The sequence below is a fragment of the Mercenaria mercenaria genome, chromosome 4 (genome assembly GCF_021730395.1).
Source record: "Mercenaria mercenaria strain notata chromosome 4, MADL_Memer_1, whole genome shotgun sequence".
In the NCBI taxonomy this organism is placed as follows: Eukaryota; Metazoa; Mollusca; class Bivalvia; order Venerida; family Veneridae; genus Mercenaria; species Mercenaria mercenaria.
This window is the reverse complement of record NC_069364.1, coordinates 20,990,862-21,005,741: the sequence shown is the minus strand read 5'-3', so window position 1 is coordinate 21,005,741 and position 14,880 is coordinate 20,990,862. Positions and strand designations below refer to the sequence as shown.

Genomic DNA, 14,880 nt, shown 5'->3' with positions numbered 1-14,880 from the left:
TCATCGAAACATATACCTTTATTTAAACACCTTTATACAGTCAAGTTATTGTATTTAAACTTCCATTGATCAGCTACTGTTTCATTCCAATCAATAACTGCAGATCTTTTGCTAGTATATGATATTGATTGAGTTATATACACTAGACAGGTTACTTAAAAGCATTTGCAATAATCTTTGAACTTTTAACATAATTGAAGTGTGTATCTGCTTATCTCGGGACATTTTCAAAATTTGTCATCTCCTTTAAGTTTTGTAGGTGCTTGTATATGCTCTTTTATCTTTGTTTTGTCTGATGGATTTGAAATATGTATATTGATTAAGTAAAGGCAAATATGGAATTGCTTGGAGTTACACATACAGGAAATTAATATACAGTTTGGTTGTTCTGTTGCAAATTCTAAGCTTCAGAGAAATTTTGCTTTAAATCATTTCTATAACCTTTGCTTGGAGACTTTCTGGAACTCTGCTTCTGAAGTTCTTAATGGATTCAAATTCATTAATTTAGTGTCTGTACAGATTAATTTTAATTGTACGAATGATTTAAATTATAATAAAGTTGAACTTGTTCTTGCTTCTGGATGTGTTACAGACAACAATTCCTTACCATAGGATTATTTCTGATCTATAATATACAGAAAATGCCTTAAATAAATGCAACCACAAATAATGTTCATTTTCATATAAGTTAATGCTAGTTTGTATGTATGTACTTTATTCCTGTTATTTTTCAGTATTGGAGAAGCAAGCAGAAAAACAAGCTCTATTATCGTCATTACCAATTGTCACAAAGTCTGGCTATTGCGATGACGGTAACATGAGTGACACGCCCACCGACATCCTCGTAAATATACAACCAGTAGAGAAGATTCCAGCCGCGTCATGGAGTAAGGGACGTCAAAGACGGGGGTCAGTTGGATCGGATGCATCAGATTCATCATTTAGTGACATTGATGAACAGATCACAGCTTCTGTTAGAAAGAGATCAAAATCAGCAGACGGAAGAGGTAAAGCAATTACTTTTTTTAAAACAACCCAAAATACAATGACATGTACACAGATTTATTTTTATTCATTTGCTATATTAATTGTCTTTTGAAATGTTTTAGTACCAAAAAAGGTTTCTGGCAATTTTTGTGTTGTAAGATATTGTCATCAACCATAATTTGTTTAATTGAATTCCTTTTTTATACGCCCGTTTGAAAAACGGGACGTATTATGGGAACGCCCCTGGCGGGCGGGCGGGCGGGCGGGTTGGCGGGCGGGCGGGCGGCGTCCACAGACCTTGTCCGGAGCATATCTTCTACATGCATGAAGGGATTTTGATGAAACTTGGCACAGTTGTTCACCATCATGAGACGGAGTGTCATGCGCAAGAACCAGGTCCCTAGGTCTAAGGTCAAGGTCACACTTGGAGGTCAAAGGTCAAATTCAAGAATGACTTTGTCCGGAGCATATCTTCTTCATGCATAGAGGGATTTTGATGAAAGTTGGCACAATTGTTCATCATCATGAGAAGGAGTGTCATGCGCAAGAACCAGGTCCCTAGGTCTAAGGTCAAGGTCACACTTAGAGGTCAAAGGATACAAGAATGAAAACTTTGTCCGGAGCATTTCTTCTTCATGCATAGAGGGATTTTGATATAACTTGGCACAAATGTTCACCACCATGAGGCGGAGTGTCATGCGCAAGAACCAGGTCTCTAGGTCTAAGGTCAAGGTCACACTTAGAGGTCAAAGGATACAAGAATGAAAACCTTGTCCGGAGCATTTCTTCTTCATGCATAGAGGGATTTTGATATAACTTGGCACAAATGTTCACCACCACAAGACGTAGTGTCATGCGCAAGAACCAGGTCCCTAGGTCTAAGGTCAAGGTACACTTTAGAGGCCAAAGGTCAGATAAAAGAATGACTTTGTCCGAAGCATTTCTTCTTCATGCATGGAGGGATTTTGATGTAAACTTGACACAATTATACACCATCATGAGACGAAGTGTCATGCGCAGTTCCCTTCTTTAGAATTACTTCCCTTTGTTGTTACTATAAATAGCTTATATTGTAACTTTTTCATTACTAGTCGTAGGGAAAAATCGAGACCACTTTTCTGTAGTACAACATGCATGCTACATCCAATTTTGAGGTGTATTTTGACCAGTCTCTACCTGGTAAAGATTATTTTGTGGACTTACAATTTTTTTTTGATTTTTTTTTTTTTTTTTTTTTTTTTTAAGATTAACTTCCCTTAGTTGTTACTATAAATAACTTATATTGTAACTTTTTTATAATTGACCGTAGGGAAAAACCAAGACCACTTTTCTGTGGTACAACATAGATGTTACTTTCCAATTTTAGGTGTATTTTAAGGTATCTCTACCTGTAAGGAGTTTTTTGTGGACTTAGAAAAACAAAACACTTAGTTATTACTAAACAACCACAAAATTAAAATTCCATTTGCAAATACAGGTGCTAGAGTAAAGAAATTTGCTGTGACGGGCGTATATTGTGACATTCTTGCACTCTTGTTTTTCTTTAAGTTTATTCTTTCAAAGTGTAATTGAAAAGAATTTTCACTTACTGTCAAATGCTAGTCTGTCGAGATATTCTACAGATGATTTAACTTTTAGCCAGCTGGCAGCAAGTGATTCTGCCCTTGTGACCAGTGCAGACCAAGATTAGCCTGCACATCCATGCAGACTGACCTTGGTCTGCACAGGCAGTCATTTTTCAGTGAATACTTCTTTGAATAATAAATGGTACTATCCAGTTATATGATTATAACCAGTCCATTGTAGAAATTTAGTAATGTAAAGGTTTAAAGGAATGTAGTGAAACATAGTGTGTGATTTACTGTTTTGATATCGGATTTTCACCTTAATCTTGTTTATTTAATGAAAAAAAGGCTATAATGTTGGATGAAAGGCCAGATAAGCTTTACAAGTTAGTTTTTAGTAGGGTGTATCAGAATGTAATAAATCTTGTGTGTATTTAATATCTGTTTGGTTGTTTATTTTAAATGATATTTGTTCCTGTTGTACAACTTGGAGTTTTGGTCGTAAAATTGTTTCAAAAATGGAAAAGAGTTTGTATAGAACAAAATTATTTGACATTTCAGAAATGCTGAGGAGGATGGGTCCAACAGGCAGCTCGAGCAAAGAAAACGTTACATTGACAAGAACGTTGTCACCAGCGCCCTCTGCTGGTCTACGTTCTGTAACACTTCGACCAATAGCAACGCAGCATAACAAATCAGCATTATCTCTATCTAGCAGGTAAGCTTCCATCTGTAAAATTTTGATATAGAATATTTAAGTATTAAAAACTTATTTAAAACTTGACAGAATGATTTTCGCTACATATTTTGATATGCATAGTATTTGTATCAGTCTTTAAACATGGATGCCAGGGGAAGTTGTCACTTGTTCCCTGTATGTATATATTGGAAGCTTTAAAAATGCTCTTGTCAGAACCCCAACTGCACCTCATACACACACATTAGTAGAAACTTTTAAAATGTCTGTCAGAAAACATTGGCACTGTTTCAGCAAACATTTCCCTTGCATAACTATCTTCCAAAACTTTTCATGCAAGCAGTGTAACTCAGATGAGCGATCTAAGGCCATCATGGTCCTCTCGTTTAAATTTGTTACACCTAAGCCTGAAATTATTCAACAGATCTGAAATTGCATAGTAAGAATGTATTTATTCATAGTGTATAAATTTAGAATGGTTACAATACAATCAAAATATTTCAATTTGCTTTCAGTTTAAACTCTCTAACCCAAGGATTACGACCATTTGCACCACGCAGTGCCCAAGATTTACAGATTAATGATGTTATCAAGTTCTCCAGACAAGGAGGTAAACTTAGTCAAGGAACAATTAAATTTATTGGACATCTGCCAGGGCGCGGAGACATCTACCTCGGAGTGGAGCTTGATAAAGAAGGTATGAAATAGGTTTTCTGTATATATTTCTAATTTCAAATGCATTACCATTCGAACTATTTTGGTATCAATTCTTTGATGGCTTTATTTTTTGTGGTGTGTGACTCTGGTTGCAAATGATGTGACCAGTGGTTCCAGGGACACTGAATTAACTAGAATTTTTGTCTATATCGCCTTTATTTCACTTTGACATTTTTGCTCCCAGAGAACGTTGTTTTGGAACCTGTTGTAACCCGGCTTCAGGGTTATAAACCTTGGCTCAGAATGCAGACTTTTGATTGGTCAATTTCAAAGTTGCACTCAGTTACAACCAATCAGATTTTTGAGATTTGAGACCTCTCAAAAATCACTTTAATTACGTTACACCCTGGGATATTTTTTTCAACATGGGTAAAAGGTCAGTGTGATTTCTTCACAAATAATAAAGACAGTACATGCACAGGTTTATTCAGATTATTAAGGATGAATTAGAATTTTAGGATTTCAAGTCCTAGGCCTGTATGCATCAAAGATCTTTGTCAGAAATTACTACAGTGCAAAATGTGATGTATGCTGTATGTTAAACAGCTGTCACAAATTGTGTCAAAATTTATTGAAATGTAGACAGCACAACCTCATATGACACCTGTACTGGTTTCTACTACAGATTGGAAACTGGTTCAAATAAGCTTTCATCATGATTGATTTAAGATATACCGGTATAACTGTAAACTTAAATATCTGGGTATAGAACATTTTGGTTACTCCCAATGTCTTTTGATAGGTTTCCAGAAAGCAGTAAGTTAAAGGTAAAGAATGAAAAAAACTTTATTTAATTATCATATTATCTATTTTTATTTCATGTAGATGGAAAACATGATGGTGTGTTTGAAGGCATCCGATACTTCAAATGGTAAGTTTAGACAAACTTTTTCATGTGTATAAAAAAATCCTGTTTTATTTCAATGCACTCTGAAATCCCAGTAATGCTAAGTTTTCATAATGCAATTTGTATCCATTAGCTATTTGAATAATGAGTAAAGCTTATATATGAAAGGAGAAAACTTAAAAATTAATTGCTTAGATTTGTAGAAATAGAAAATTCAAACAGTGCTCTACTTTACTAAATATATGTATGTGTATTTCTTTCACAGTAAACCAAGCAAAGGTGTGTTTGTTGCTTACAACAAGGTAGTAATGGCATGGACTTCATACTGAGAATGTAACAATATGGCATGGACTTACAAAAATATTCCACAGAATTTCATACTGAGAATACAAGAATATGCCATGGAATTTCAGTTTCATACTGAGAATACAAAAATATGCCATGGAATTTCATACTGAGAATACAAAAATATGCCATGAACTTCATACAGAGAATACAAAAATATGACATGGACTTAGTACCGAGATTATGAGAATACAGGGATATGTCATTGACTTCATACTGGGAAAAAAATCATACTGAGAATATAGTAATATGGAATGGATTTAAGAATATTGTGTGGACTTTATACTGAGACCATAGTATAATGGCATGGACTTCTTACTAAGAAATCAAAAATATGGCATGGACTTCATACTGAACCAAGCTCAATATTTCATATCGTCTGAACAGCCAACAGAGACTAGACAAAATCATGTACTTAATTAAAGCGAGGAATAACTCTGCAGGTCCTGTCATGGCATCATGTCATTTCATTGTAAAGTTCTAAATGTTATTACAAGGTTCATACATGAAAAATTTTATATATGTATACCAGTTTACTTAAACATGGCAATTAATTAGATTTTAAGTGCTTATGTAATATTAATGCATTAAAGTATTATATTAATAATTTATTTCAACTACTTTCCATATCTGTGATAGATTATAGAAGTCTTTTTATTGTTTACTGTTTATATTCTACTTATAAATTTACATTGAATAGTCTCAATCTTTCAGTTTAGTTTGATAAATGTTTGTTTTTATACATCTGCAGTTCATAGTTAATATAATAAAAAGACATATTAGAAGTATAGGTATGGTAAAACAAGGACTTTATTTATTTAATGTAATTTGTTTGCCTTAAGACTTCAGTTTTGTATTTTTACAAAGTTTATTGGAATACTTTGTGACACAAGAATACCTTAGAAGTTTCATTGAGATATGCCATGAAAAAAGGGGGTAGGGGATGGATTTTAGAACTAGTTTTTCATACTTTAAATAAAATATTTTAACTGTGAACATCATTGATGATTTTTCTCTATGCCACTAATGCGGTATGTCATGTTAAAGGTAATATTTTGTTGGAATGAGCTTTTAGTTGTTAAACTAGTATTTGAGAGGTGTTTTTATAGATCTAATTTTGCAGTTTTAGTTTGACATCCTAACATTATGGAGGACGTTTCTGTCTCATACTTTTGCCATAGATCTAGATTTTTTATTTATGTCTTTTAATAAGTAAAAATATTTTAACTTCTGTGTTACTTTTTATCCGTCCAAGTAGACTGTTTTACAATGCTACATTGACTGAAACCTGTCTTGCATTCATTTTGCATGAAGCAACACATGTTTTTTTAATTAAATATATTTATTTGTCTACAAAATGAAAACATATTTACAGTAAGCTGTAATTTTTTTCATCCATTATTATTGCAAAGGTTTATATGAAATGTTTTACATATTTTTAAATTAGATGTTAATGATTCTCAGAGATGCATTTTCAATTTGTTTTGTTCAAATATTAAAGTCAATAGTTTTCTGTTATTTTTTCCTGTTTGGTTACCACTATATATGTGGTGATTACTTCATTATTATCTAATTATGTTTTTCATACTGAAACAAACTATTTTCATTTGCATATGAAGTTTTCAGTATAATAAGTCTGCCAGGTACTGTACATAACGGTACTGTCGGTACAGTTAAACTTTGTTCGCTCAGACTCGGATAATTTGAACACAGCCCTTTGCTCAAACTAGTCATCAGGTCCCGGCAAAATCAAAATTGTCCGATGGTTCAAACAACTGATAACTCTAATAATGTTTGCCGGTCCTGTCGAAATGGAGGGAACAATGTTTGCTGTCTTGTCGAAATGGAGGGAACAATGTTTGCCGGTCCTGTCGAAATGGAAGAACCAGTGTTTGCCGGTCCTGTCGAAATGGAGGGAACAATGTTTGCCGGTCCTGTTGAAATGAAGGGAACAATATTTGCTGGTCCTGTCGAAATGGAGGGAACAATGTTTGCCGGTCCTGTTGAAATGAAGGGAACAATATTTGCTGGTCCTGTCGAAATAGGGGGAACAATGTTTGCCTGTCCTGTCGGAATAGGGGGAACAAAGTTTGACTGTAATATTATTACCCGGTAGCAAATATTCACCTACAGTGTGATATGTGAGTTAATCTCTTTTGTGAATACCTTGGACCAGTATGATTACAAGAATAAGCAACTGAGTGAATTCTTAAGAACACAAAGAAGTCTGTAGTCTGTTAGATCTCAAAACAATGCAATTATTACTCGATCTATAATACTTTGTTGTAAATCATTGTTACAAAGAATCGTTTGATTTATGTTAAATCATATAGAGGACATTTTGTATTAGTTATTTATACAGTGAACCGTGATTAACAAAAAAGAAAAAAAAACATCCATAACAACAGCAACAATAATTTCTAAAAGGAAAAATATGAAATAACTGTTTTTGAGGAAAGAGCAAATGTTGGGGAAACCTGAATCAAATTCCCTAGCTACATTCCAGTTTTTTTTGTAATACATATAATATTTTGTACACTATTGAGACAAAGTGCAAGTAATAGTATATTTATACACTTGAGATGTGACTGTGATACCCAGGCACAACTTTGGTCCAGCTTGTTTTGTTTTAATTCTGTGCATGAACCAAGCTGAACTTTATCTTTTTGATGAATTAAACTATAGATTATTTTAAAGTGTTTACATCATTATTTACATGTTTATATGTTGGAAGATGAACATTTTCACTCTATTTTTGATACTTATACATATTAAATGTGTATTTCATTCTATGGATATATTTACTGCTTTTTATGTGTAATGATTTTGGGAAGAAAGAAACTTTTGAGCCGCGTTATCAGAAAACCAACATAGTGGCTTTGCGACCAGCATGGATCCAGACCAACCTGTGCATCCTCACAGTCTGGTCAGGATCCATACTGTTCGCTTTCAAAGCCTATTGCAATTAGAGAAACTGTTAACGAACAGCATGGATCCTGACTAGACTGCGGGGATGTGTCTGGATCCATGCTGGTTGAAAAGCCACTATGTTGGTTTCCTCATGGGCCGGCTCATTTAAAGAACAAGTTTTTAGCATCTGAATATCCTATTTATTTATTAGTGTATTTAGAGTTATATGGCAGTAAATATGCTCGTATAGTTGCCTTTCTAGTTTAAATGTATAGAGTATTGATTAATAAATCTCACATGAAATAACTGATTTTGTTTTACTTATAATGATTAATTATAACACTTGGAATTATTTCATGAAATTATGTCACTAAGTTTATCCATTCTCGCTATCTACAAGCAAATAATAGAAATTATTTTCTTCTGCAAATAATTTACTTTATTTTGCAAGAAAAAGCTGTCAACACCGTTGCTATGCAGTTACGTCACGATCACTAGGCAATTGGTGATCCTCGGATATTATCGTCCGTTACGCATGGTTTCTAGCCACCATGCTATCATTAAGCCGGGTATCAGTTCTACCAACGGTATATAAGCACCGAAAGTCCGTGCAAATTTCTCTTTCTCGATTCAACACCGAAGATAAACTACGCTGCTAAAAGCTAAATTTCACAGCTGTAAACTCTAGTACTACGTTTGTCATGCCACGTGGTCGAGGCGTACGGAGGAGGAATATTGCTGCTGCTGGGCCAAGGCAGCAAGGTGCTGCGGGTAGGAATCGTAATGCTAGGCGGGCACACAACGTAAATAATGCCGATGTCAATCCTGTCAACGATGATGTAGTTGCCGGTCAAAGATTGGTTGATTCACATTGCCAGACGGACTCTCCACCCTCTCCAAATCCGGTGGTAACTGCACGGGGACAGAAGCGCACGAGCGAGGACCTCGATGGTGCAAGCAACAGCTTATTACACCCAGATGCGGGTAGGTCTATTATTGATTTTGAAACTATTATTAGGGATTCGGGTGTTCTTCCTCCGGACAATTCACATCAGACTTCAGGTCCCGATAATTTAAGTCTCGGTGTTGAAAATACTGCTCAGGGTATTAATGTCCCATTTTTCCCCAGTCTGTTTTCCAGCCTACTTCAGGCGGCTTGTTTACGCCGCCGGATATGCGTTTAGCGGGGGATGATCGGGCCGCCCATGTTCCGACGTCAATTAAACAACAAATTTGCAAGGGTGAATACACTAATTTAGCTCTCTTATTGAAAGGTGCTGTAGAATTGGCCGAATTTTCCAACAGCAGTGTTCTCAGATTAGTAGATTCCGACGGCCATATTGAGGCTTCCAAAAAAGTTTGTAAGGATAAAATCGGTTCTATCGAGAGATAGACCGATGCCTTCATAATTTATGCATCTATTTATTTGTCCACACATTCTGATAAAGTTTACGAACTTTTGCATTACATGTTTACCATCAGAGAATGTGCAGCGCGTCAAGGGGGATTTGCTTGGCGGACCTATGATGAACAGTTCCGCCTCCGACAAGCACTAGTGCCTTCCCCTTGGTCAGTTATTAATAACGATCTATGGTGGCGCTGCGTCCAGGTGCGGGACAGTTCTAGGCCGACAACCCCTTTCAGCTATAAATGCAATGACTTTAACCAGTCCAAGTGTAAATGGCCAAACTGTAGGTTCGCACACCTCTGTAAAATATGCGGCGGCACGCATCCGGCTGTAATCTGCTCCAAAAATCAACCATATACTACGCCAAATGTTAGATTCCCGACGAATCAGTCATTTCGCGCCCGTCCATATTATCGCCCCTTCAGAGGTCAAGGTCGGGGACAGGCATAAAAATAGAAATATTTCACAAGAACCATGCAATCTCGATGTATTTTCACTTGCATTCTCACCAATTGATGTTTCAGTCCTGGAAAAATATTTACAATTTTATGATCAAAGCGAGGCGGCCTTTCTTCTGGCTGGTTTTAAAAATGGATTCCCAATACAGTATAGTGGTCCCCGCGAAGCTAGGGATTCTCCTAACTTAAAATCTACAAAGTTGAATCCTAATATTATTCAGAAACAAATAAACACGGAAGTTGAAGCCGGCCGGGTAGCGGGCCCCTTTAAAGATCCACCTTTCTCTAATTTAATTATGTCTCCTATTGGCCTTGTGCCTAAAAAAACTACAGGTGAATTTAGGATGATACATCACCTCTCTTACCCTCCTGGCGAGTCGGTCAATGACTACATTGACCCAAATGAATGTTCAGTTCAATATACGAGTTTTGACGAAGCCGTCAAATTAGTTCAAGACCTAGGAAGGCATTGCAAATTATTTAAGGTAGATATTAAGAGTGCCTTTCGTCTAATACCGATTACTCCGTCAGACTTTGAGTTATTGGGTTTTAGGTTTAATGATAAGTTTTATTTTGATAAGGCACTTCCTTTTGGAGCTTCAATAAGTTGCATCACTTTCGAAAGATTTGCAAGGTTTTTAGAATTTCTGGTTAAATCAAAACTAAATACAGCAAAATTAATTCATTATCTTGATGACTTTCTAGGTGGCGCCAAAAGCAAGGAATCTTGCGCCGTAGCATTAAACTGTTTTCAGTCAACAATGTCTGAATTAAAGGTCCCGTTAGCCACAGACAAAACCGTAGGTCCGGTTGAAGTTTTGGTATTTTTGGGGTTAGAATTGGACTCGAACGAAATGGTTGTTAGAATTCCTGTGTCAAAATTGCAAGAAGTTGTCAGAAAAATTCAAGATCTACTGTTGAAACCTAAAACAACGTTGAAAGCTATGCAATCCCTTATTGGCTCCTTGAATTTTTGCTGCCGTGCTGTCGTAGCCGGCAGGCCGTTTATTCGTCGCTTGATCAATGCTACTTGTGGTCTCACAAAGCCCTTCCATAGAATACGGATCAGTAAAGAAATCCGCCTTGACCTACAAATGTGGTTAAATTTCGTTCAAAATTATAACGGGATTTCAGTGTTTCACGACCGCTTTTGGGTCACAAATGAGGACGTTCAGTTGTTTACGGATAGCGCTGGGGGCCAAGACAGGGGTTTTGGAATATATTTCCACGGCCAATGGTGTAATGCTAAGTGGCCGGAATCATGGCACACATCGGGAATAACATCTGATATTACGGTTTTAGAATTATTTCCCATTCTTGTAGCATTATTTATTTGGGGCAGTGACTTAAAAAACAAAAAAATCAGGTTTAATTGTGACAATATTTCGGTAGTTCATATTTTGAACAAATTGTCATCAAAATCCGATCGTATCATGTGTTTAGTTAGATTTCTCACATTGAGGTGTTTGCAGTTAAACATCATTGTTAAGGCAAATCATATTCAAGGTCGTTCAAATATTGTTTGCGACGCATTATCTCGGTTTCAGTGGGACAGATTCAGGCAGGTCGCTCCAGAGGCAGACCCAGCCCCTCGTCAGATACCTTCCTTTCTTTGGAATATCTTCAATTTAGAGCCGGGCAGTTATTACAGTCTGGAACAGCACCGAATTCCCTTTCAACCTACAACGTAGCGCTAAACGTATTTAGGCAATTCAGACAAATTTACAAATTAGGTGATTTTTGGCCAGCCCCAATCAAGCACATAGTTGTTTTTATTTCTCATTGTTTTGAGAAAGGACTTTCACCGAAAAGCATTTCAACCTATATTTCTGGTTTAAATTACTATCACAAACTGCATGGTTATCACGTCATCACTGGTAATTTTGTTATAAAGAAAATACTTGAGGGTTGCCATAGGAAACGTATTTCTAGGGACAAAAGAGCACCGTTAACTTGGAATGTATTAGTTGCAGTGTGCTCGGTTTTACCACAGGTCGCAATTAATCACTATGAGTCAGTTCTATTTTTGGCATTATTTTTAATGGCCTATTTTGGTTTATTCAGAGTAAGCGAGTTAGTCGCCCCTAGACCTGGCGTGGGTGGCCAAATTCAGTTAAGTGATGTGTCAATTTCAAGAAATGATACACACATGTTAGTCAAATTATACCGCTTCAAAACTAACCAGCGCTGCAATCACGTTTCTATTAAACTTCCAAGTGTTAAGCATCAATTTCATCACATTCGTTTTTTACTTACCATATTCTACGAATAGGATATCATTTCCGCGTAATAGGGTATAACTCGCTAAAAATTAATAAGCGTCTCTTGACACCGATCACATGACCGGTGTTATAGTAAACAGACGCTTGATCCTCAGTTAAAAATTTTGCGAGCTAGGGATAACATCGCTGATAAATCCGTTTACATCGGAATTATTTTGTATTGATATGACTGAAGCGGCATTGATTATGAGGAAGGAGGGTTTAGTTGACAATCCTACTACGGAGGATGATCGTTCTTCCTCGAAATCTACAAAAAATTCATCGTCTAAGGGACGGACTATAAAGCAAGATGTCGCAGATTTTTCACTTCGACTTTCTCAACAAGAGGAGAAATTCGCGAGCATGGAGTCGAAAATGGATAATGTGCTAGCTATTCTTTCAACAAGGAACTTTAATTCTGACCAAAACGATTCGTTCGGCGATCGTAGGTCTTCCACTGGTGTTAATTCTCGGCAGACTTCGGGTCCTGGCCATTTGAGAATTGAAACTGAAACTCATCCTTCACCACAACAGGGTGAAGATGATGAACTTTCTTACAGTCCTACGCGGGAGAATTATCGGGAAAACTGTGACACTTTGTCTATTTGTGTTGGCAAAGATGAAAGTAGAAGTTTTCTTGACACTTCAGTTTGTTCTGAAACTACGAATGTGAACGATGACAGTGATCGTTTTTTAAAATATCTTTCAGTGAAAAAAGATAACATGACTAGTTCCTTAGGGGAAAATCAGGAGTCTCAATCTATTATGAAGGACAATGAGTCTTTGAATGTGAACAATTTAGGCGACAAATTTGGTGCCGATGCTGTGACTTCTCACACTAATAAATCTTCAGTTGGACTTGTACTGGAAAAAAATCAGATTGATACTTTGAATGAATCTTGGCGGTCTGCGCATCCAAGTAATCTATCTTCTTACCGTGATGTCTACAGGAAAAGTTTTCCTATTGCTGCAGACTTTGAAAATTATTTGAAAGTTCCACAGATTGACATGACAGTAGAAGAACTACTTCAGACTAGACACAATGATGAGAACTTTGCTTTTGGCAAGCACCCATCTTTATATTCAAAACAAATGAAAGGTTTTGAGAAGTATGCCTACAGTGGTCAGTTAGCCTCGCGTATGGGAATTATTACTGTTTGCTACATCCAACAAGCCTTGGGGACTTTGTTGGACACGTTACAACAGAAAGATGTAAATATTGATGCTGCAATACAAACTGTTAGGGACACATTTGCTATTTCAGCAAAATCTTTGGATCAGATCGCCAGAGCTGGGGCGTTTCATCATCTGATTCGCAGAAACGCAACTTTGATAGATACTGGCTTATACGGTTACAAAGGCTACTCACATGCAGTTATGTCACTTCCTTTAAGAGCCGATGGCGTTTTCGGCACAGATTTTGACAAAAAGATTGAAGAAAAGAGTAAATTGAGGAAGAATTTGAATGATTTCCTTCCTGAAGGTTTGAAACGTTCTGCATCAGGCGGACATAAACGCAGAGCTACCACAAATATCCCAATGACATCAGATCCTAAGAAACCTAGGACAGGGTTTGTAGATTACCGTGGTAGAAACAGCACACAGTCGTTCCTGCCGTACAACTCCAGTGGTGGCTTCAACAAACCGAAGAGCGGCTTCAGGTCAGCTACAAAATCTAAGGCGGTAAGTTCTTTTCGCAACTCTAAAAAACCTTTATGACTCAGAATCAGAAATAGTGGCAAAGTTTCCTCAGATACCAGTGGGAGGTCGTCTCAAATATTTCATTCAAAATTGGAAGAAAATAACAGACGACAAATGGATTCTAGACACAATTCAGAACGGTCTGAAACTAGAGTTTCTTTCAGTTCCCCCTTGGTCCGGGATAAAAGAAACAAGGTCAAATCCGAAAAGTCTCACAGTCTTAGAAGAAGAGGTTCAGACTCTCCTTTCAAAAGATGCCATAGAAATTGTACCTCCAAATCTTGCACACGAAGGTTTTTACAGTACGCTTTTCATAGTAACCAAGAAAAATGGAGGGTTAAGACCGGTTATAAATCTCAAACCTCTCAATGCATATCTGAGGAAACACCACTTCAAAATGGACACATTAACAAAAGTGCTAAATCTAGTCCAACCGGGAGATTGGGCATTTTCTCTAGATCTTTCGGACGCTTACATGCATATTCCGATTCACAAAAATTTTCGCAAATATCTGAGATTTTGCATCAAGGGCATAATATACCAGTTCAAATGCCTATGTTTCGGCCCAACATGTGCACCTCGGGTGTTCACAAAAGTTGTAACTGTAGTGACAGCTTATCTCAGAATGCAGAACATAAGACTAGCATCGTATCTAGACGATTGGCTGTGTCTGAATGCCCAAAAACAATTACTTCTCAGAAATCGAGAGACAGTTCTCAATCTCCTGTTCGAACTAGGTTTTATTGTGAATCTAAAAAAATCTCAACTTGTTCCAACTCAGACTTTTCATTACATAGGAGCTTTGTTCAAACTGCACCTGTATGTAGTGTTTCCATCCCCAGAACGTTTAGACAAGATTCTTTTGGGAATTCAAGTTCTGAAATCGGGTCATGCCACAGCCCAAAATTTCCTACATTTACTAGGACTGATGGCATCCTGTATTGGCCTCACTCCAAATCCACGTCTGTTTATGAGACCCATTCA

General features: G+C 36.7%; 1 protein-coding gene across 7 annotated transcripts in view; it reads left to right on the top strand.

Annotated features, from left to right (window-relative positions):
* Window positions 1-14,880, top strand: part of LOC123552727 (serine/arginine repetitive matrix protein 2-like) — a 257,250-nt gene that overhangs the window by 21,383 nt on the left and 220,987 nt on the right. For 5 of the 7 annotated variants that reach the window (XM_053540663.1, XM_053540662.1, XM_053540661.1 and 2 more), the window contains 5 exons: window positions 735-1,007; window positions 3,114-3,270; window positions 3,765-3,946; window positions 4,792-4,837; window positions 5,079-8,375. In XM_053540663.1, the coding sequence (XP_053396638.1) occupies window positions 735-1,007; window positions 3,114-3,270; window positions 3,765-3,946; window positions 4,792-4,837; window positions 5,079-5,142 (722 nt within the window). In that variant the 3' untranslated portion in view covers window positions 5,143-8,375. Of the gene's footprint in view, window positions 1-734; window positions 1,008-3,113; window positions 3,271-3,764; window positions 3,947-4,791; window positions 4,838-5,078; window positions 8,376-14,880 lie in introns of those variants that run through there. The other 2 variants (XR_008370506.1, XR_008370505.1) reach the window with 2 other exon arrangements.